Source organism: Ranitomeya variabilis, chromosome 1 (genome assembly GCF_051348905.1).
Source record: "Ranitomeya variabilis isolate aRanVar5 chromosome 1, aRanVar5.hap1, whole genome shotgun sequence".
Taxonomy (NCBI): Eukaryota; Metazoa; Chordata; class Amphibia; order Anura; family Dendrobatidae; genus Ranitomeya; species Ranitomeya variabilis.
The window spans coordinates 385,463,737-385,486,006 of NC_135232.1; the positions used below are offsets into that span (position 1 = coordinate 385,463,737).

Sequence of the window (22,270 nt, forward strand, 5' to 3'; positions counted from 1 at the left end):
CTTTCCCCGGACGAAGCATCACGCGAAACGCGCGTTTCGCGTGATCCAGGCCGCTGCTCTATATCAGCCATGCTATAATTTCTAATGCTTGTGGAATCTGGCTACCGGTAGGCTATAACCGCCACCTCTTCCAACTAGTTATATATTCCGTTTTGGTAAAACCACTTGGTTTTTATATAGAAATAGGCGTAAATGTTATAGGTCCTGGCACCATATGCATTGCAATATAGGCCTGCATTTTCTATTAACATTCATCCACATAAGCATAGTTCTCTTCCACACGTCTGTTCATAAACAGTTGTTTTGGCACTATAATTAGCAAGCCTATTTTTTTCTCATGTTATTGTTTCTCTTCATGCGCATTACATGCCTTGCATCTTTGCTTTATATAACCATACCATAATTATACTACATATATTTATTTTTTTTGGTATACTGTGCGCACAAACATGTTACTTGAGTAATGTACAATTCTATATCTATATCATATCTTACCTCTTGGTGGTAACCATTTTTGTATAGTTTCTACCCCCATACTGTTATTATACATTTTTAACATTTTTTTGTATTTATATGTACTTCAATAAAATCTTGTTATTTTATGGCCATATTGCTTTTTGTTGCCATTATAATCTATGGTGCTATTCACATGTCCATGTATTTTTACAGACCAAGGGAACACAAAAAAAATCAAGGATACATGTTGATTTTTGATCCGAGTCATGGATCAAAATTACCCATACAAGTCTATGAGTCAGTGAAAATTGCTGACAACACACTTTGTTATCTGTGTGCAATACTTGTATTACTGTTTTTTTACATTGTAAGGGACCCTACAGATGTGCACATAACATATCGTCCAAGTTTCATTCAGAAAACTCATAGGGCATGTGCAGACGATCAGTAATCGCAAGATATCCTATTCCCACTCTACGTCCACAGACGTCCGTGGCTTACCAACGGAGACGGACATGCGACGCATCTTTCCAGACAGCAGCAAGTCAATTTCGCAACATGCTCTGCCTCCAAAGCGCTAATACTTCTGGATCATATGCACATACCCTGATGATTTTTTTCCGATTTTCATCCATGTGCCATCCATGTGTCTGCATTTTAGGTCCATGTGACATGATCCATTTTCAAACAGTTACACAAAATCTGTGCATGATCAAATACAATTTCCTAGCTTTATAATAGAAATGTATCTGTAAACATTGAATGCTACTTGGATATTCCGTATGTGATTTGATTTTTTTGTACGCACCAATAGACTTGAATAAGTGAGTTTCATCTGAGACTCAGATGAAAGTAGTGGATGCTGCAATTTTTTTCTCGAGAAAAAAAAGTTCATCTGAACAGCCCTATTAAATAAAATGAGTCAGTGTGATGTCCAATTAAAAATCAGACAGCACACATCCGATTTATACCCTCTGCAGGGACCTTCATGGATAGACAAAACTTAGCAAATTTTTTTTTTCATGCTGGAAAATCACTGATGATAAAAAACTGAAATCCTGACCAAATACTGACGGAAATCTGATCTAAGACACTGATTAAAATTGCACCTTTTTGTGTGCGAGAAAAGTCACTGACGTCTGAATGAGGCCTTAAGCTAATTACAACGAATGCCCTTTTACTTTCGCTCCTTTCTTTTGTATTCTTGGGACAGGAAACAGAAAAGATTAAGGCTGTGTGCACACGTTGCTGATTTTTTGCGTTTTTTTCGCGATAAAAACGCTATAAAACCGCAAAAAAACAGCATACAATATGCATCCCATCATTTAGAATGAATTCCGCAATTTTTGTGCACATGATGCGTTTTTTTCTGTCTAATTATACTCACCTACTCCTGGCGCGGTCCCTGCAGGTCCCTGCTTCCCGGCGCCCCAGCTTCTTCCTGTACTGAGCGGTCACATGGTACTGCTCATTACAGTAATGAAAATGCGGCTCCACCTCCCATAGGGGTGGAGCCGCATATTCATTACTGTAATGAGCGGTAATGGTGACCGCTCAGTACAGGAAGAAGCAGCAGCGCCGGGGAAGCAGGGACTGCACCGTGCCAGGAGCAGGTGAGTATAACCGGGAGGGGAGCGCTGCGCGATAGTCACCTCTCCTCGTTCCAGCCGCCGCTGTCTTCTGCAGTGACGCTGAGGTCAGAGGGCGCGATGACGTAGTTAGTGCGTGCCTGACCCGTCAGTGCAGAGGAGGCGGAAAATGGAGCGGCGAATGGAACGAGGAGCGGTGAATATTGAAAGTGTCGGGTGCCTGAGCGATGGAGAAGTGATTTTTTTTTTTATCGCAGCAACAGCAAATGGGGCAAGTGTCTGTATGGGGCCATAACGTTTGTGCAGCATTATATGGGGGCCATAATGTTTGTGCAGCACTATATGGGGGCCATAATGTTTGTGCAGCACTATATGGGGGCCCTAATGTTTGTGCAGCACTATATGGGGGCCATAATGTTTGTGCAGCACTATATGGGGGCCATAACATTTGTGCAGCACTATATGGGGGCCATAATGTTTGTGCAGCACTATATGGGGGCCATAACGTTTGTGCAGCACTATATGGGGACCATAATGTTTGTGCAGCACTATATGGGGGCCATAACGTTTGTGCAGCACTATATGGGGCCATAACGTTTGTGCAGCACTATAATGGGGCAAGTGTCTGTATGAGGTCACATTATACAACTTTGCAATAAAGCTATAGTGTGCAAAATGAATAGGGAAAATATGAATTTGGGAGGAAAATATTTTGGCGGGGGGGGGGGCCATTTGAAAGGTCGCACCGGGGCCCATAACTTTGTAGTTACGCCACTGTCACTGGTGCAATCTTTTCAGTCGCACAGGGGTCCAAGAGGTAAGGAGGGGCTCACTTCCACCTCCAAAGTAGCAAATGGTTTTTATCATAGACAGAAATATTTGACAGCAAACAGCCCACATACTGTTCTTGCAGAGGGGCCCTTTTCTTTCTGCATCCGCCACTAAAGTGAGCCATTGTGTATGAAAAGATCATCATTTATGCATGGATTAAGAAGTGTAATTTTAATAATTTGATTGTCATAGCAACTGAACCTGGATATAATTCTTCATTCAAAGAAAAGATATAAAAGGAAATTCCAGAACTAATAGTGGGGTCCTTACTTGTAGTGTCAGCCAGCACAATGGAAGCATCGGTATGTATTGTAGCAAAGTAACAAGCTGTTGTTGTACCATTTCTCAGTGTTCTTCTCTTTAAAAAATACAAATCAAAATCATCATTAATACACAAATGAAGCACTATTTTTTTCATTTATTTTGTAATACGGCTTTTAAGCTACATTAGAGTCCCCAATAGTAGTGCTGCAAAAATGTATGTATTCAGCAAAACTGTGAATCCATGGGAGCAATTTCTGAAGCAAAAAAAACAGAACTGAGAACCAAGATACTAAACAGAGAAAAATGCATGACTTGTGTAGACCTACCACGACTGTGTCGTACATGTTCCCTGCAATTTCTACATTTGAGTATGTATCTTCTGTTGGGAATGTAGTATGTTTCAACCATTCCAAAAGAGGCCTTTCCATTCCTGTTCCAATAAAGGCATACTGGGGTGCATGGATATGGGTGTCAATCATTCCTGGCATGAAGAACTCACTAAAATCATAAAGCATGATACATTACTAAAACAAGGCCACATTCGTTTTAATATGAATAGCTGACCATAAACTGACACAAGTGGTCAGTGGGACATGATCCATTTTTATCTTTAGTTTTATGAGCAACCAGAATTATTATTTCATAAAATAAATGTGATAACTTCCTATAAAGACTAACATTTTTGATTAGGTTATAAGTATATTTGTTCTAAAGTCATCACTAGAGGAAAATATTAGGCAAGTTTTATTTATACTAACGTTTTCAGTATAATATGGGAAACATTGGTCCTAATAAATCAAGATTGGTGATTTTTACGACAATCTTGATGAGGTGGAGTGCTGGAGTCAGATGCATCGGGAGCACCTGAATAGTAGAGTGTGCCTCTGTGTGCCTTGCCAAAAATCTCACTCCAGTTGGGACTGGAGTAAGATTTGGGGCATAAGGAATATCGCTGCTTGTCCTGAAATTCATGAGAAGGGTTAGCCATGCCCCCATCCCAAACAAGTTCTACTATTGGCACTGGACAAAAATGGTTTGAAAAATCCAAAACTCATAACATTTTAGCTCTGCCTCTCATTGCTACAAAATTTTGTGACTTGATATTTATGTGCAATGTCTGCCATGTGATGTACGTGTGACAATTCCTGTGCTCACTGTGTTTTGAACACAGTGAATGACAACTCAGTAGTCCAATCTAGTTCAGGGACATGCTGAGCTGTCAGAATTTTGATGGACAGCTCAGTTGCCCAATCTAGTGCAGGGGCATGCTGAGCTGTCGGTATTTTCATTGACAGCTCAGCCATCAAGTCTGAGACTGGGAGGTGCTGACGTTCCTTTAGGTGTTCCCTGTTCTAAGTTATTACACAACTACTTAGCTAAGCTGTCAGTCCCAGATCGTTGGTAGAAGTAGCATTTGCTTGGTTGTTTGCCCTGTATTCCAGAGCTCTGTTTGTTGATCTATTGCTGCCTGACCTCGAACCTCGTTGTGACCATCCGTTTGCTCTGCCTCTTTGCTCTGATTTGCTATTTTACTGGTATTCTGACCTAGGACCATGGTCTGACTTCATCTTTGTCTTTCCCCTTTAGTTAACTATGTGCTCTCTTGGTATCTAACCCCGGAATGTTTGACTACCCTGCCTCACTAGTAGTGACTAGTGTCACAGTATGTTTGAAAATCAGAAAAAACTTGCAGAATATTGCAGGCGCTGACAGTGGATGAAGGATGTCCAAAGTCAATGAAGAGGTTTTTTTATTGTATTATGCATTTCAGAGTTGATTCAACTCCTTCCACAGATGCATTAAAACAGATTATCACCTCTTATCTTTAAAAGTGTCAGTGATGATGTTACAATTATGTTCTCAGTGAGAAACATAAGGATTATCTATTGGTGGAACATCTTATTCTACCTTTTCACCATGTTCTCCCAAAAGTTCACAAAGCCACCAATCCCCCTACTATAAGACCTATTATTTTGGGATTGGTTTGGTAACGGAACATCTGAGTGAATGGTTGGATGCGACGTTCCAACCACTGGCCTAGAAAACACCAGGTTTCCTGTGATATTTTGGAACACTTCACTGACAAGACATAGTCTGATAACTTCTTATGGCTCAGCACAGTGATGTTGTTTTGTTATAAACTTCTATTTTCCACAATGTCGCAATCAATTTATCCATTGATCATCACAATTACTTCATACAGATCACCCATTTTCGCATGGCACCCAATTTGTTTTACCTTTGATCATGCTTATTATTTACAATGCAGTGAAAATGGTATTTTAATCAAGTTTTTAAATAAAATACCCGTTTTAATTGGAGCTGGATACACTCCCTTTTTTCCTTTGCTGTCCAACATCTGGTCAGGACGAACTTTCTGTGCTCCTGCACACTGAGCCCAAACAATTGAGCTGGCTTCTTTCTACATATTATCTTCAATACTTTTTCCCTTCAATTTTTCATTATTACACATAATTTATTGACATCTATGGTTTGATTTCATTACCTCTGTGGATTGGATGGACTGCTACCAACATCTGGTGAAAATTTCATGTCCGTAGTACCTTTAGCAATATATTTACTTAAAAAATTGGTGACGTGTTCAAAACTAATTTCACCCAATATATATATGTAGCGCCCCCACTGCCGCAGGGCCGAGGGGTACCCGGTACCGGGCCTCTGAGTCTCTGCTCTGGGATTGTCACGGTGGCTAGACCCGGTCTGTGACCCTGCTGAGGGGCGCCCAATAATAGGTGTGGATGGTGGTGGTAGTGCGGTGCAGTGCCGGTCACAATAAATAACGAGGACACCAGGTTGCAGTCTCTTTACCTCTTTACTGAAGGCTTCAGGATCCTCAGTCCGGAATACGGTCAACCAGGCTGCGCAAGTCTGGCCGGTCCGATGGCACCTCCAGAGCTCCCTTTGCAGGTGGAAATCTGTGCCTACCTTCTAGCGCTTGTGTGTTGGGGTCCTCCCCTGCTGTGCTTACGGGATAGTCCCCACAACTGTTGTGTCTGTTTCTCGTGTTCCCTCACAACTCGATTCTGATGTTCTTCTTCATCCCCCAGATGATATGGCTAGGACGCACCCATATGACGGGTAGGCTCGGAGCTCTTCCTTGACCCTAGTGTCGCCCTTCTCCTGTTGTTGCCCCCCTGTGTCTTCGTAGGTGATTTGTGTGAGACAGCCCGCCTGTAGCTGACTGTCCTGCCGTAGGTTTGAAGTATTGCTTGGAGCCTAGTACTTCCTCGGCGTTCCGGCCACCGGCTATGCGCCTCAGTAGGATGTTGCCTCGTCTTACAGCACGACTCCTACTGGTATTTCTCCTTGTTGAGTTGATCTCGTTTCTCACTCAGCACAATATACCTCGCTTCTTGTCCTTTCTTAGGGTACCGCCGCGATCAAGTGCAGGCGCGGTCCCGTACTGTTCTCTCTGTTCGCTAGGCCTCTGTCAGGATCCCACCCCTGACAGGGACCCCCCTGAGTCTCTCCCCGCAACACCCTCTGCCACAGGGTGTTGCCTGTTCGATTCCCAGTCAGCTTCTGTCTAACTTTCTGCCTAACCCCCAGTTTTACCAGATTGTGAGGAGTGGCCTAATACATAGCACCCTTAGCTCCCCCTGGAGGCCAGACTGTGAAGTGTATTGGTGACTGTGATACCTGGTCAGAAGAACTCCTTCAGTGCCATCAGACGTACCATAGCCCCCCTTAGCGCGCGGAGCATCAGTACTGCAACGACCAGGACTCTGGGGCGCTGCACTCCCCCCCGGTTAAATCCAGTACTCCTGGACTGGGAAGAAAACAACAATACATGTCAGCCAAAAGACATACAATTTTGAAATGCAATAACAATAAGCAAATTTGAACAGAGCTTCCCTTTATGGGAGGTGAGGACACTTGAACGTTACAAACATGGTTAAATACTTTGAATAACATACTATAAATAACTTTTCTTACCCAACCGGGTATTCTACTTAGTGTAAATTTCTGAATAATAATTTAACATTGCCTTTAAGGACGTACACGCTGAATCCACTAAAGACCTTCTTATAAAACATTATAAGGCTAATCAACTTTTTCTTCATTTTCCATCTTTACATCTGCAGGACCGCCTGTCTGTCTGCCCCAGGCCTACTGCCTCTCGTTCTGTCGCAGGACCGCCGCTTTCTGCCCGGGCCTACTGCCTTTCTACTACTATACACAGTATAGAGCTTATCATCCATCTCTCAGTTCAGGATCACCGAGCCATCTCTGTATGGCTCCTAAGAGGACTCACCGACTAACCCCGTATGGGTTCACTTCCTGTCCTCATTCTCTGACATATCATCAAACATTTCTTACTATCAACTGTCTAACTACACATAACTTTTACATGTAAGCATTATCACTATTTCTCTTAAGGCATCATTATACTTTAAGTGCTATGGGTGAACGTTCCCTTTAAGAGGGAACCAAGTCTCTATGAGGTAGTGCAACTTCTCAAGCTGCAAGTCCGTATGCAGTAAGGACTCCGGTGCTGTTTCCAGGAACAGTTTCTTCGCAAAGAGTCCTTTCTTTTGTAAAACCAGTAGAGGGCACCTTTAAGAAGGTGCAAACTATTTACAAGGAGTTTGTAATCATGCAGTGTTCATGATCCAGCAGTTCTTTCAACAATGATAAAACAGGAAACAAAACAAAAAGCAGAAGAAGGGATCCCGGGTAAACAAAGGGATCCCTTTAATAGTTACCCTAATCGGGTTGTAGCAGCAAGAGGACAAACAGTTAACTATTTACATTCTATGAAGCATTCTTGCTTACCCAGTTTCTGGCTGGACAGGAGGCGGCCTCTGATCTGCGGCTGATGTGGTGTCAGTGTCAAGGGTTGGTCTCTCGGGTGCAGTCAGGTCACCCGGTGTCTGGATTCGAAGGCTAACCCTGGCTGCAAGCTCAGTAGCCGCAACAAGGCGTACAGTGGCGATAGTAACAAGATCTGTCAAGACTGGTTTAATCATGGTCGAGGCAACAGGTGACACCCCCTCAGGCCCACGTCGTTGGACGTTCCGAGCGCACCATCCTTGTGCACTCCGATGGCGGGTGTAGGTCACCTGGTCCCCCCTTTGCAATAGTGGGTCACCATATCGGTTGCGGAAAGGAGTCTTCTCATCATAACTAGTAACGAAGACGTCAGTCGTTAGTCCCGGTTCCTGTATGGAGCCCCAACCCCGCTTTGGGTGAAAGGCCAGCACAGTTCCCCGCTTTACCACGTCGTTCCTGCCGCACGCAGGCTTCGGGCATTGTACTTTTGGCGCATTAGTTTGTTCTGTGTCTTTTTGGTTTTTCCAATGTAGGATCAGGCATTGTTTATATTGTTCCCAGGTGAGCACAGCAAGGGTGAGGCCTTCCTCACGAGCTCCTTCTGGCCCGGTCCAGGGGGTGTCCCACTGGAGGATCACCCCCTCTGGGCTCACATCTATGGGTTCCCCCATCGTGGTCAGTAGTGGAGGTACCAGCTTCCCCATCGTGTCGGGGGTGAGCACCACCAGCCCCGCTGAGAGGAAACAGTTATTGTTGGGGGGAGGAGCGGTCGCGGGAGCGGGATCGGTCAGGGGAGCAGGATCGGTCGGGGGAGCAGAATCGGCCGGGGGAGTAGGGGCGCCTTCCATACCTGCGCCTGATGTGATTCCACCGATGTCGATCCGTTCCGCTGACAAGGACACTGGAATCGGCTGCAGCCCGGACCGCGGCTCCTCCAAGGTGGCCTCTCGATGTGGCTCCGCTCTCCATGGCTCCGCACCTGCTGGCTCCGTGGTCGGGACAGGTAGACTCGGCTCCGCCGCCAGTGGCTCCAAGGAGTTCAGATCCTTCAGCTGCAGTGGATGCGGGTCCGCCTCTGGTGGGTGAAGGCAAGTCGGGATCACTTTGCCGTCGCTCGGGCACTTGCTGATCGTCATCGCTGTCCGGCATTCGGCGCCAACGCATGCACCTGGCTCCGCCATTTCTCCAAGGTCGAGCTCCCTCTTCGCCTCGTTCCCGCCGTTGCAAATCAGGGGGTGGTTCTCCTCTGCTGCTGGGCAGGTCGTCGTCTCGCAGCAGAAGTCGGAGGGGGCGGTCGCTACTTTTGGCGCCGCTTTGGTAGTCTCCTCCCATGGCATGCCCTTCTTCTTCCTCTGCGCTCCCTGTGGCGCTGCAATGGCGGCAGCTTTTGGCGGGAACTTTTAGCGGCAAGTGGCAACACACAGCCTTTGCAATAAGTCACAGTCCAGTCACAATAAATCACAGTTCCAAGGCACACATGACCTGATTCTTCAGGCTTAAGTAGATCCTGTTCGTGACGCCAAGTTGTAGCGCCCCCACTGCCGCAGGGCCGAGGGGTACCCGGTACCGGGCCTCTGAGTCTCTGCTCTGGGATTGTCACTGTGGCTAGACCCGGTCCGTGACCCTGCTGAGGGGCGCCCAATAATAGGTGTGGATGGTGGTGGTAGTGCGGTGCAGTGTCGGTCACAATAAATAACGAGGACACCAGGTTGCAGTCTCTTTACCTCTTTACTGAAGGCTTCAGGATCCTCAGTCCGGAATACGGTCAACCAGGCTGCGCAAGTCTGGCCGGTCCGATGGCACCTCCAGAGCTCCCTTTGCAGGTGGAAATCTGTGCCTACCTTCCAGCGCTTGTGTGTTGTGGTCCTCCCCTGCTGTGCTTACGGGATAGTCCCCACAACTGTTGTGTCTGTTTCTCGTGTTCCCTCACAACTCAATTCTGATGTTCTTCTTCGTCCCCCAGATGATATGGCTAGGACGCACCCGTATGACGGGTAGGCTCGGAGCTCTTCCTGGATCCTAGTGTCGCCCTTCTCCTGTTGTTGCCCCCCTGTGTCTTCGTAGGTGATTTGTGTGAGACAGCCCGCCTATAGCTGACTTTCCTGCCGTAGGTTTGAAGTATTGCTTGGAGCCTAGTACTTCCTCGGCGTTCCGGCCACCGGCTACGCGCCTCAGTAGGATGTTGCCTCGTCTTACAGCACGACTCCTACTGGTATTTCTCCTTGTTGCGTTGATCTCGTTTCTCACTCAGCACAATATACCTCGCTTCTTGTCCTTTCTTAGGGTACCGCCGCGATCAAGTGCAGGCGCGGTCCCGTACCGTTCTCTCTGTTCGCTAGGCCTCTGTCAGGATCCCACCCCTGATAGGGACCCCCCTGAGTCTCTCCCCGCAACACCCTCTGCCACAGGGTGTTGCCTGTTCGATTCCCAGTCAGCTTCTGTCTAACTTTCTGCCTAACCCCCAGTTTTACCAGATTGTGAGGAGTGGCCTAATACATAGCACCCTTAGCTCCCCCTGGAGGCCAGACTGTGAAGTGTATTGGTGACTGTGATACCTGGTCAGAAGAACTCCTTCAGTGCCATCAGACGTACCATAGCCCCCCTTAGCGGCGGAGCATCAGTACTGCAACGACCAGGACTCTGGGGCGCTGCACTTATATATATATATATATATATACACACACACACATATACTGTATTTATATATATATATATATATATATATATATATATATATAATTTTCAATTTAAATTTACTGAACATCAACTGATTAAAAACCGACATTGATTTTGAATTGTCTTTCGACAAAAAAGCTAAAAAAAAAAAAAAAGAAAATGGCCTGAACAAAAATGATGGTACCCTTAACGTAACAGGATTTCGGAAACTCTCAGAGACTTCTATACCTGTCCTCGGGTATTTTGGCCCACTCCTCATAATCACACTGCTCCTGCTGTGTCAGCTGTTAAGCTGACTTCTCCAGACTGCATCTTTCAGCTCCTTCCACAGTTGTTTCATAGGACTTAGAATGGGGCATATAGAAGACCACTTCCTTGTATTCCAATGTTTTTCTCTTAGCCATTTTTGGATGCTTTTAGCTGTACTTTGGGTTATTATCATGTTAGAGGACTCATGAACTGCATCTCAGACCAAGTCTTCTGACAGTGGGCAGCACATTTTACTCCAGACATGCTCTGATAGTCTTGAGATTTCATTTTACCCTGAACAGATTCAAGACACCCTGTGCCAGATGCAGCAAAGCAGCTCCAAAACATAACTGAGCCTCTTGCACGTTTCGCAGTAGGCATAATGTTCTTTTCTTTGTATACTTCATTTTTACATCTGTGAACATATAGCTTCAGTTTCGACTCATCTGTCCCAATGACATTTTTCCAGAAGCTTTATGCATTATGCATTTTGGCAAATTCCAGTCTCGATTTTCTTATTTATTTTCAACAGTGATGCCTTTCTCGATTGTCTTCCATGAAGCCGACTTTTACCAAGACAGTGATGAATGTGGAATATGTATATTTTTTCATGTTACACTCAAAAAACTTAAATGTATTTTATTGAGATTTTATTTGATATACCAACATAAAGTAGCAAGTATTTGGAAGTGTAAAATAGATGATACATGATTTTCTAATTATTTTAAAAATATAAATCTGAAAATTGTGACATGCATTTGTATTCATCCGACTGTAGTGTGAAATCCCTAAAAAAAAATTTGAGTGACCAATTGGCACTGGAAGTCACACAATTAGTAAATTGAGCCCACCTGTGTGTAATTTTTTCTCAGTATAGCTACAGCTATTATGTGAAGCTTCAGAGGTTTGTTTGAGAATATTAGGTATCAAATAGCATCATGAAAACCAAGGAATACAGATCAAGGTTTAAGTTATAGAGAAGAGTAAATAAATCAAGTTAGATTATTAAAAAATAAGCTCTGAACATCTCATGGAGCATTGTTCAATCCATCATCCAAAAATGGAAGAAGTATGACACAACTGCAAACCTACCAAGACATGGCTGTTCACCTGAACTATATTGAAGAAAAATAACCTTTGGCACTCAAAAATAGTTCACAATAGGTTCACTTTGAAGAAGTATTTATTATTCTTAACACTCAGCCGGTATTAATGAACAACATACATCAAGATAATCCGACGTTTCGGCAAGTTCTGCCTTTTTCAAGGAAGTCTGTATGAAGAAACTAATGCTTAGGATGTATCAATAGCCATCAGGCTAGTAATTGCATGGTGCTGTAGCGGTGTAACCGACCGGCATGTCTCTGGTAATCCCAGGAGGCAGTGTATCACTTAATATATATACTGTATATATATATATATATATATATATATATATATATATATATATATACTATATATATATATATATATATATATATATATATATATATATCTACTATATATATATATTTACTAAATATATATAGTAGAAATTCATGCTCAGCAGTAGGCACTCACTTAGCGCAGGCACATATTTCGGTGTAAAACAAGGTAAGGTTTATTGCGTTTTTCAGCACATCAAATTAAAATGCTTTATCCAGCATAACAAAAATAAAACATGACAGCTTTACTTCAGCCAAATCAAATAGTAATCCAAACAGTCCTTTTTTCAGAGTAGGCACAGTACATTAACATAGTTGTACAGTACTCACACCACAGCACAGGCATTAGCTATCCCAGTTTGTAAACCAACACTATCTTCTCTCCAGCTTCACTACCACAGAGAAGTGTTCACCTCCCTGACAGCTGACATTTCCTGGTCTCTCACCAGCTTCAGCACAAAGACAGCTCAGCCTCCCTAGCTGCCGAACAACAAATTAATTCAGGGCCTGGCTCTACTAATAGCTAGTCAATTGCACGTAATTGGGACTATATATATATATATATATATATATATATATATATATATATATATATATATATATATATATATATATATATATATATATATATACACACTGCTCAAAAAAATAAAGGGAACACCAAAATTCCACATCCTAGATATCACTGAATGAAATTCCAGTTGTACATCTTCATTCATTACATAGTGGAATGTGTTGAGCACAATAAAATAGAATCATTATCAACGTAAATCACAACTAATATCCCACGGAGGTCTGGAGTTGGAATGATGCTCAAAATCAAAGTGGAACATGAAGTTACAGGCTGATCCAACTTCAGTGGAAATGCCTCAAGACAAGGAAATGATGCCCAGTAGTCTGTTTGGCCTCCACGTGCCTGTATGACCTCCCTTCAATGCCTGGGCATGCTCCTGATGAGGTGACTGATGGTCTCCTGAGGGATCTCCTCCCAGACCTGGACTAAAGCATCCGCCAACTCCTAGAAAGTGACCTTGCAAGGTGACCTTGGTGGATGGTGCGAGACATGATGTCTCAGATGTGTTCAATCGGATTCAGGTCTGGGGAATGAGCGGGCCAGTCCATAGCTTCAATGCCTTCATCTTGCAGGAACTGCTGACACACTCCAGCCACATGAGGTCTGGCATTGTCCTGCTTTAGGAGGAACCGAGGGCCAACTGTACCAGCATATGGTCTCACAAGGGGTCTGAGGATCTCATCTCGGTACCTTATGGCAGTCAGGCTACCTCTGGTGAGCACATGAAGGGCTGTGTGGCCCTCCAAAGAAATGCCACCCCACACCATTACTGACCCACTGTCAAACTGGTCATGCTGAAGGATGTTGCAGGCAGCAGATCGCTCTCCACGGTGTCTCCAGACTCTGTCACGTCTGTCACATTTGCTCAGTGTGAACCTGCTTTCATCTGTGAAGAGCACAGGGTGCCAGTGGCGAAATAGGCAATCCTGGTGTTTTGCGGCAAACACCAAGCGTCCTGCACGGTGTTGCGCAGCGAGCAAAACCCCCATCTGTGGATGTCGGGCGCTCAGACCATCCTCATGGAGTCGGTTTCTGTTTGTGCAGACACATGTACATTTGTGGCCTGCTGGAGGTCATTTTGCAGGGCTCTGGCAGTGCTCCTCCTGTTCCTCCTTACATAAAGGCTGAGGTAGAGGTCCTGCTGCTGGGTTGTTGCCCTCCTACGGCCCCCTCCACATCTCCTGGTGTCAGGACTCTGAACATTTTGACTACCTTTTGTGCATTACTGCCCTTTTCCAAGATGGCGTCTTTGGTCTCATGTGCACTGTGTCTTCCTGCTATAAAACTCCACCCCAGCCTTCATTCTGTGCTAGAGTATTCTGCCTTGCATCCAGCTCCTGACTACTCCCTGGCTTTGCACCTGCACCTGCCCCTGTGAAACTGTGTGGAGATCCTGCTACTCAGCTCTGAGTTTCTGCTGCATACATCGGTTTCCAGTAATCCTCCATCTGGCTGCTTGTGTTTGTTTCCATCTGCATTTGCTGGACATGTAAGCTGTTGCTGCTCTGCTTAAACCTGAGACTTTTACCCAGGCCTCCCTGGTTGTGCTAAGATATTATTTGAACTGCCTTATAGGCATATCTATCTGTGTTTGGACTACCATGGACTTATTCGTGTCAAGTATCCTCAAGAATAATTGTGCTTCATAGACTTTCTGCGTGATTGCATTTTCCTCTGAAGTTTCCTATAGACTGTTAAGCTGCGTATAATATTTACACCAAGTGTTGTGGACTTGAGTTTCTCTCTGCACCTATTTGAATCACCGTGTGATAATATAGACTTTACCACTTATAAAACTGTGTCCTGTAGTTGTCTTGTTCCATGCAAAGAGTCTCCTGAGTTATCCCTTATAATCATTACACCTGGTGTACTGGCCTGTCTCCTGGTAGCGCCTCCAGCCTCTGGACACTACGCTGACAGACACAGCAAACCTTGTCACAGCTCGCATTGATGTGCCATCCCAGATGAACTGCACTACCTGAGCCACTTGTGTGGGTTGTAGAGTCCGTCTCATGCTACCACGAGTGTGAAAGCACAACCAACATTCAAAAGTGACCAAAATATCAGCTAGAAAGCATTGGTACTAAGATGTGCTCTGTGGTCCCCACCTGCAGAACCACTCCTTTATTTAGTGTGTCTTGATAATTGCCAATAATTTCCATCTGTTCCATTTTCCATATTCCATTTGCACAACAGCATGGAAATTGATTGTCAACCAGTGTTGCTTCCTAAGTGGACAGTTTGATTTCATAAAAGTTTGATTTACTTGGAGTTATATTCTGTTGTTTAAGCGTTTCCTTTATTTTCAGCAGTGTGTGTGTATATATATATATATATATATATATATATATATATATATATATATATATATATATATATATATATAGTGCAGACCAAAAGTTTGGACACACCGTCTCATTTAAACATTTTTCTGTATTTTCATGACTATGAAAATTGTATATTCACATTGGAGGCATCAAAACTATGGATTAACACATGTGGAGTTATATACTTAACAAAAAAGTGTGAAACAACTGAAATTATGTCTTATATTCTAGGTTCTTCAAAGTAGCAACCTTTTGCTTTGATGACTGCTTTGCACACTCTTGGCATTCTCTTGATGAGCTTCAAGAGGTAGTCACCAGGAATGGTCTTCCAACAATCTTGAAGGAGTTCCCAGAGATGCTTAGCACTTGTTGGTCCTTTTGCCTTCACTCTGCGGTCCAGCTCACCCCAAACCATCTCGATTGGGTTCAGGTCTGGTGACTGTGGAGGCCAGGTCATCTGGCGTAGCACCCCATCACTCTCCTTCTTGGTCAAATAGCCCTTACACAGCTTGGAGATGTGTTTGCGGTCATTGTCCTGTTGAAAAATAAATGATGGTCCAATTTTGAATAAATCCCCAACAGTGTCACCAGCAAAGCACCCCCACACCATCACACCTCCTCCTTCATGCTTCACGGTGGGAACCAAGCATGTAGAGTCCATCCGTTCATCTTTTCTGCCTCGCACAAAGACACGGTGGTTGGAACCAAAGATCTCAAATTTGGACTCATCAGACCAAAGCACAGATTTCCACTGGTCTAATGTCCATTCCTTGTGTTCTTTAGCCCAAACAAGTCTCTTCTGCTTGTTGCCTGTCCTTAGGAGTGGTTTCCTAGCAGCTATGTTACCATGAAGGCCTGCTGCACAAAGTCTCCTCTTAACAGTTGTTGTAGAGATGTGTCTGTTGCTAGAACTCTGTGTGGCATTGACCTGGTCTCTAATCTGAGCTGCTGTTAACATGCGATTTCTGAGGCTGGTGACTCGGATAAACTTATCCTCAGAAGCAGAGATGACTCTTGGTCTTCCTTTCTTGGGCGGTCCTCATGTGAGCCAGTTTCTTTGTAGCGCTTGATGGTTTTTGCCACTGCACGTGGTGACACTTTCAAAGTTTTCCCAATTTTTCAGACTGACTGACCTTCATTTCTTCAAGTAATGATGGCCACTCGTTTTTCTTTACTTAGCTGCTTTTTTTCTTGCCATAATACAAATTCTAACAGTCTACTCAGTAGGACTATCAGCTGTGTATCCACCAGACTTCTGCACAACACAACTGATGGTCCCAACCCCATTATAAGGCAAGAAATCCCACTTATTAAACCTGACAGGGCACACCTGTGAAGTGAAAACCATTCCCAGTAACTACCTCTTGAAGCTCATCAAAAGAATGCCAAAAGTGTGCAAAGCAGTCATCAAAGCAAAAGATGGCTAATTTGAAGAACCTAGAATATAAGTCATAATTTCAGTTGTTTCACACTTTTTTGTTAAGCATATAATTCCACATGTGTTAACCCATTACTTGCCAAATTAAAATTTTTACAAGTACAGATTTTTAAGAAAAGGGCATCCCAATATTCATTTAAAAATGACAATGACATGATTTCCTATTTTGAAAACATTCACTTTACAAACACAACACAAAAAAAATTGAACCTAATTATAAAAATTATAAAATCTTAGTTGCTAGAAGCTAAAGATTGGGCGTCCCAAAAAAAGGACATTGGTAGATAATGGGTTAATTCATAGTTTTGATGCCTTTAGTGTGAATGTACAATTTTCATAGTTATGAAAATACAGAAAAATCTTTAAATGAGAAGGTGTGTCCAAACTTTTGGTCTGTACTGTATATATATATTTTATGTGATTATGTGTTTATATATTATACATATTGTATTTGTTTTAAAAAGGTGCATATGCTACTTAACAGAGAATACTTGTATTGTAATCACCATTGCAAATATGTAACAAAATTAATGTTTTAATAATGGATACTAACTTCTTGCCAAGTTCTTGAATGTTGCTTTCATCAAACACCCATTTCTGAGACAATATTGATTGTTTCTTGGCATCTTCAAAGAATAAAATCTAGAAAAAAACAAGGTGCACATTTGAACTCAAGTCATCAGTTTTACAGAATATTTACATTATATTATTATTTTTCTTGTCTACCCTGTACATATAAATTTTATAACATACACACAACATGCTGAATATATCTTAATAAAGACTACATAAATACAGTGTAGTTCATTGAATATGTGAGGCCCTGACACAAACTATGGGGCAGAGTCAACTTTCTACGATGACAATGTATATTCTTGATTAATTGTATTTTAATAAATCTTATCTGTCAGACCACAAAAATGGCATGTCTAACATCAATAGTAATCTGCAGGTAGAAAAAAAGGATAAGAGGTTACCATACTTTGTAGGTTGGAAGTCCATGGGAGGAGAACTGGTGGGTGCCTTAGCTTTCGCTGGTGTGGCTCAGCAACAGTGGTGAAGAGTGAAAAGAGTGGCACTTCCATAGGTGAAATAAAAGCACTATATTATTTCTTTAAACTATAAAACTCAACATATAAAGATAAAAAACTGACGCGTTTCTGGCATCCCAGACTCCCTAAATCATAGCATAGCACTGAAATGGCAATGGTCCTGTTTTAACTAAACACAGTCAATTACAAAAAGGCTGAAAATGACATGTGTAATTAGCAGGTGTGCAGGAGCATGCAATGGAATACAATAAGTAACCAATCAGTACATATATAATAGAGATCTATCATCTAGTTCATACACATGAAATATTTTGCTATTTAAGAGACATGGAACGTACAGTAGTGTACATAGAATGACAAATTAATATATATAAACGAGATCGCTCCTATGATTCATGCCTTTGAGATGTTTGCTATCTAAATTTAGTATCCAAAACGCCTCTCGCAGCATAAGGCCTTATTACCAACTACCTCCTCTTGGGGACATGACACTCTTTCAATACCAAAGAATTTTAAGTGTGTTAACAAACTAGTGTGCTGATTTGACTAGGCATTGCTCTATGTTGCAAGACACTGTTCACATTGATTGCCATGTTATATCATGAAAATGCTCAGATACAAAAAAGAATGCAAAAAAACAAAGTGCTGTGTATATTTGGTGGAAAAATGCACACAACAGTCAAAGGGCTCTTTCACACGACCATTTCAACGGTACATGTGGTGACCGTTTTTACACGTACCTTTGACACTTACACTCATAGACACATTGTGCTGTGCACATGTCCATGTGTTCACCGTGTGACCTGCAGTGAAGTCACTGAAATTGAACTGCAGTGAGCTCATCACTGACCTATCCCCATGGTGCTGAGGTCACCACAGTTCAGCCCGGCAGGGAATGCAGCCTCACTGACCGGCGATAACCACGATGATGCTGTTTTTTTTTTCTAATAAAGGACTTTATATTTGCTATGTCTTTATTTACCATTTAACTATAGGATTAGTAATGGAGAGGTGCCTTATAGACACCTCTCCTTTACTAACCCGTGGGCTTCATGTCACTAGACAATACAAAGGTGACAACAACCCAACAAATATGAACCCCACTTGCCACCGCTACAGGGCAAGTGGGAAGAGCCAGGCAAAGCACCAGAATTGGCTCATGTAATTGATGTGCCTTTTTTAGGTGGCTGCGGGCTGCTATTTTTAGATTGGGTGGGTCAATATCAATGGCCCTTACCAGCATGAGAATACCAGCCCCAGCTGTCAGTGTTATCAAGGCTGGTTGTCAAAAATGTAGGGAACCCCATGCAGTTTTTTTTTAATTTATTTAAATAATTAAAAAAAAACAGCATGGGGACCCTTCCATTCTTGATAACCAACCTTGCTGAAGCTGACAGCTGAGGGTTGCCTCCTCCAGCTGTGAGTTTTGCCAGATTTTTTAAAAATGCATTTAGCGCAGTCAGTGGGTGATGAATACTCCCATCAGCAGCCACCTTCACTCACTGTTATTAGCGGCAACAGGTGTAGGCTGATGGGAGTAATAGTCCAATCAAATGCCGCCTGCTGTCGCTGTTATCAGATGAAAATAACTCTCATCATTATTCCCTGCTTGCGCTCGTTACCCGCAGATTAGGTGAGAATGATGAGAGAGGTCTTCAGCACCCGGCATCGTAAAACAGCACTTACTGTACCACTGCTTCTCAGGCGCCGGTGTGTGTGGTACTGATGCGGCACACGAGCAGCACACAGTAGCCACAAGTATTACACACAGGACACAGACACTGACATCTCCAGCTCCATTTTTTCCGGTGCCATAAAAAAAGGACGTGTGAAACCGGCATATACCACACAGTCAAATTGCAACAATCCTCCCAATGGAAACAATTATAAAAGAAAAACATAGTTGGACTATTATTATTACTTGTGAATGGATAGTAAATTGTTCCAAAAAGCAATAAAAGCGCAACTCCTGGAAAGACAGTCAATGTAGAAAATGTTAATGTCAAAATATTACAATCAATGTTTCATGGAGAATATATTTTTGTCACAATAGATGTGGATAATTTGTATCCCTACATTCCACATCTAACTGTGGTCACAGCTGTCCAATACCATCTAGACAATTACAGTACATATTCTCGTGATCTCAAACAATACATGATTACTGTTTTGTATTATCTATTGAAACACAACTATTTTATGGTTAATTCTACATTTTTCTAGCAGGTAGTTGGAGCACCAATAGGTACCAAATGGCTTGGTAGGAGGAAAAATTCATTTTTCACCCTGATAATCCCTTCTCCACCCACATCAGAGGGTATGGACTGTTGTGAATTCTGCTCTTGGGCTCCCTCCGGTGGTTGTAAGTGGTAGCGCTACTGTCTCTGAATCGCAGCATTTATCAGGTGTGTTCACTTTTTGCAATTTTGACTGTGCTATTTAGTCTCGCTTCACCCTTTAGTCAGTGCCAGTTGTCCATTGTTCCTGGAGGATTCACATCCCTGCCTGGTCTCTTCTGCTTTGCAGTTCACTTCAACAAAGATAAGTTCTGGCCTTAATTTTTGCTGTCCACATGCTGTGGCCTTATTGTTCAGTTCTTTTCCATGTTTTTGTCTTGTCCAGCTTGGTCTGTATAAGGATTTGTTTAGCCAAGCTGGTATCTCTGGAGATGCAGATATACCCTCCATATCTTTAGTTAGCTGTGGAGATTTTGTATTTTCTGTGGTGGATATTTTCTAGTGTTTTAATACTGACCACATAGTACTCTGTCCTATCCTTTCTATTTAGCTAGAAGTGGCCTCCTTTGCTAAATTCTCATTTCAGTCTGTGTATGTTTTTTCCCTCTCCTCTTACAGTCAATATTTGTGGGGGGCTGTCTATCCTTTGGGGATTTTCTCTGAGGCAAGATAGTTTTCCCTTTTCTATCTCTAGGGGTAATTAGTCCTCCGGCTGTGTTGAGATGTCTAGGGAGCGCTAGGTACATTCCACGGCTACTTCTAGTTGCGGTGTTAAGTTCAGGGTCTGCGGTCAGTACAGGTACCACCTTCTCCAGAGTACGTCTCATGCTGCTCTTAGGCCACCAGATCATAACAATGGACACTATGTGGACAACCTCCTCCTGGTGTGGCTGGGAAGCTTCTATATCTAAATAATAACACATTTAATTTGAAGTTCATGTCTGATCCACTTTCTAATCAAATTTCATTTTTGGATATTCTCCTGGAAGGAGATTGTACATCTTTGTAGAGGAAAAGTATATCAGGCAATACTATCCTTCAATCGACAAGCTTTCACCACAACCATACTACTAGGGCTATCCTTATGGAGAAATCTTACATGCTAGACGCACTTGTTCAGATGACAACCGCTTTCTTGCGGACGGTAATGTTGTACATAACAGATTGCAAGAAAGGGGATAAGGAAGTCAGTTGATACATGGTGCATTCATCAAAGTAAAAAAAAAACTAAGGGGGCCGTGGTGTGCCAGAAATGCATCAGGCAGAGAGTCTCTCTCTCAATTTTAAAAATTGCTTTTTTTAAATGTTCTAACAAAAAAAAACTTTTATTTAAAGACGGGATTCCATTAATTCCCCTACACTATGCTGTAACATCTGGACGCTGCAACTGTTTCCTGACCGTGGAAACATACCCTTATGCTGCGAGATGCATTATGGATACTAAATTTAGATAGCAAACATCCCAAAGGCATGAATTATAGGATTGATCTCTTATATACACTCACCGGCCACTTTATTAGGTACACCATGCTAGTAACGGGTTGGACCCCCTTTTGCCTTCAGAACTGCCTCAATTCTTCGTGGCATAGATTCAACAAGGTGCTGGAAGCATTCCTCAGAGATTTTGGTCCATATTGACATGATGGCATCACACAGTTGCCGCAGATTTGTCAGCTGCACATCCCAAAGATGCTCCATACAAGGCAGGATGGATCCATGCTTTCATGTTGTTTACGCCAAATTCTGACCCTACCATCCGAATGTCGCAGCAGAAATCGAGACTCATCAGACCAAGCAACGTTTTTCCAATCTTCTACTGTCCAATTTCGATGAGCTTGTACAAATTATAGCCTCAGTTTCCTGTTCTTAGCTGAAAGGAGTGGTACCCGATGTGGTCTTCTGCTGCTGTAGCCCATCTGCCTCAAAGTTCGACGCACTGTGCGTTCAGAGATGCTCTTAGGCCTACCTTGGTTGTAACGGGTGGCGATTTGAGTCACTGTTGCCTTTCTATCAGCTCGAACCAGTCTGCCCATTCTCCTCTGACCTCTGGCATCAACAAGGCATTTCCGCCCACGGAACTGCCGCTCACTGGATTTTTTTTCTTTTTCAGACCATTCTCTGTAAACCCTAGAGATGGTTGTGCGTGAAAATCCCAGTAGATCAGCAGTTTCTGAAATACTCAGACCAGCCCTTCTGGCACCAACAACCATGCCACGTTCAAAGGCACTCAAATCACCTTTCTTCCCCATACTGATGCTCGGTTTGAACTGCAGGAGATTGTCTTGACCATGTCTACATGCCTAAATGCACTGAGTTGCCGCCATGTGATTGGCTGATTAGAAATTAAGTGTTAACAAGA

At 43.0% G+C, this 22,270-nt stretch overlaps 1 protein-coding gene across 2 annotated transcripts in view; it reads right to left on the reverse strand.

Moving 5' to 3' along the window:
• The window catches only part of GDA (guanine deaminase), a 216,219-nt gene that overhangs the window by 52,060 nt on the left and 141,889 nt on the right, over positions 1 to 22,270 (reverse strand). For both annotated transcript variants that reach the window (XM_077249047.1, XM_077249048.1), the window contains 3 exons: positions 17,176 to 17,264; positions 3,467 to 3,638; positions 3,147 to 3,234 (listed from right to left, as the gene is read on the reverse strand). In XM_077249047.1, the coding sequence (XP_077105162.1) occupies positions 3,147 to 3,234; positions 3,467 to 3,638; positions 17,176 to 17,264 (349 nt within the window). The remainder of the gene's footprint in view (positions 1 to 3,146; positions 3,235 to 3,466; positions 3,639 to 17,175; positions 17,265 to 22,270) is intronic.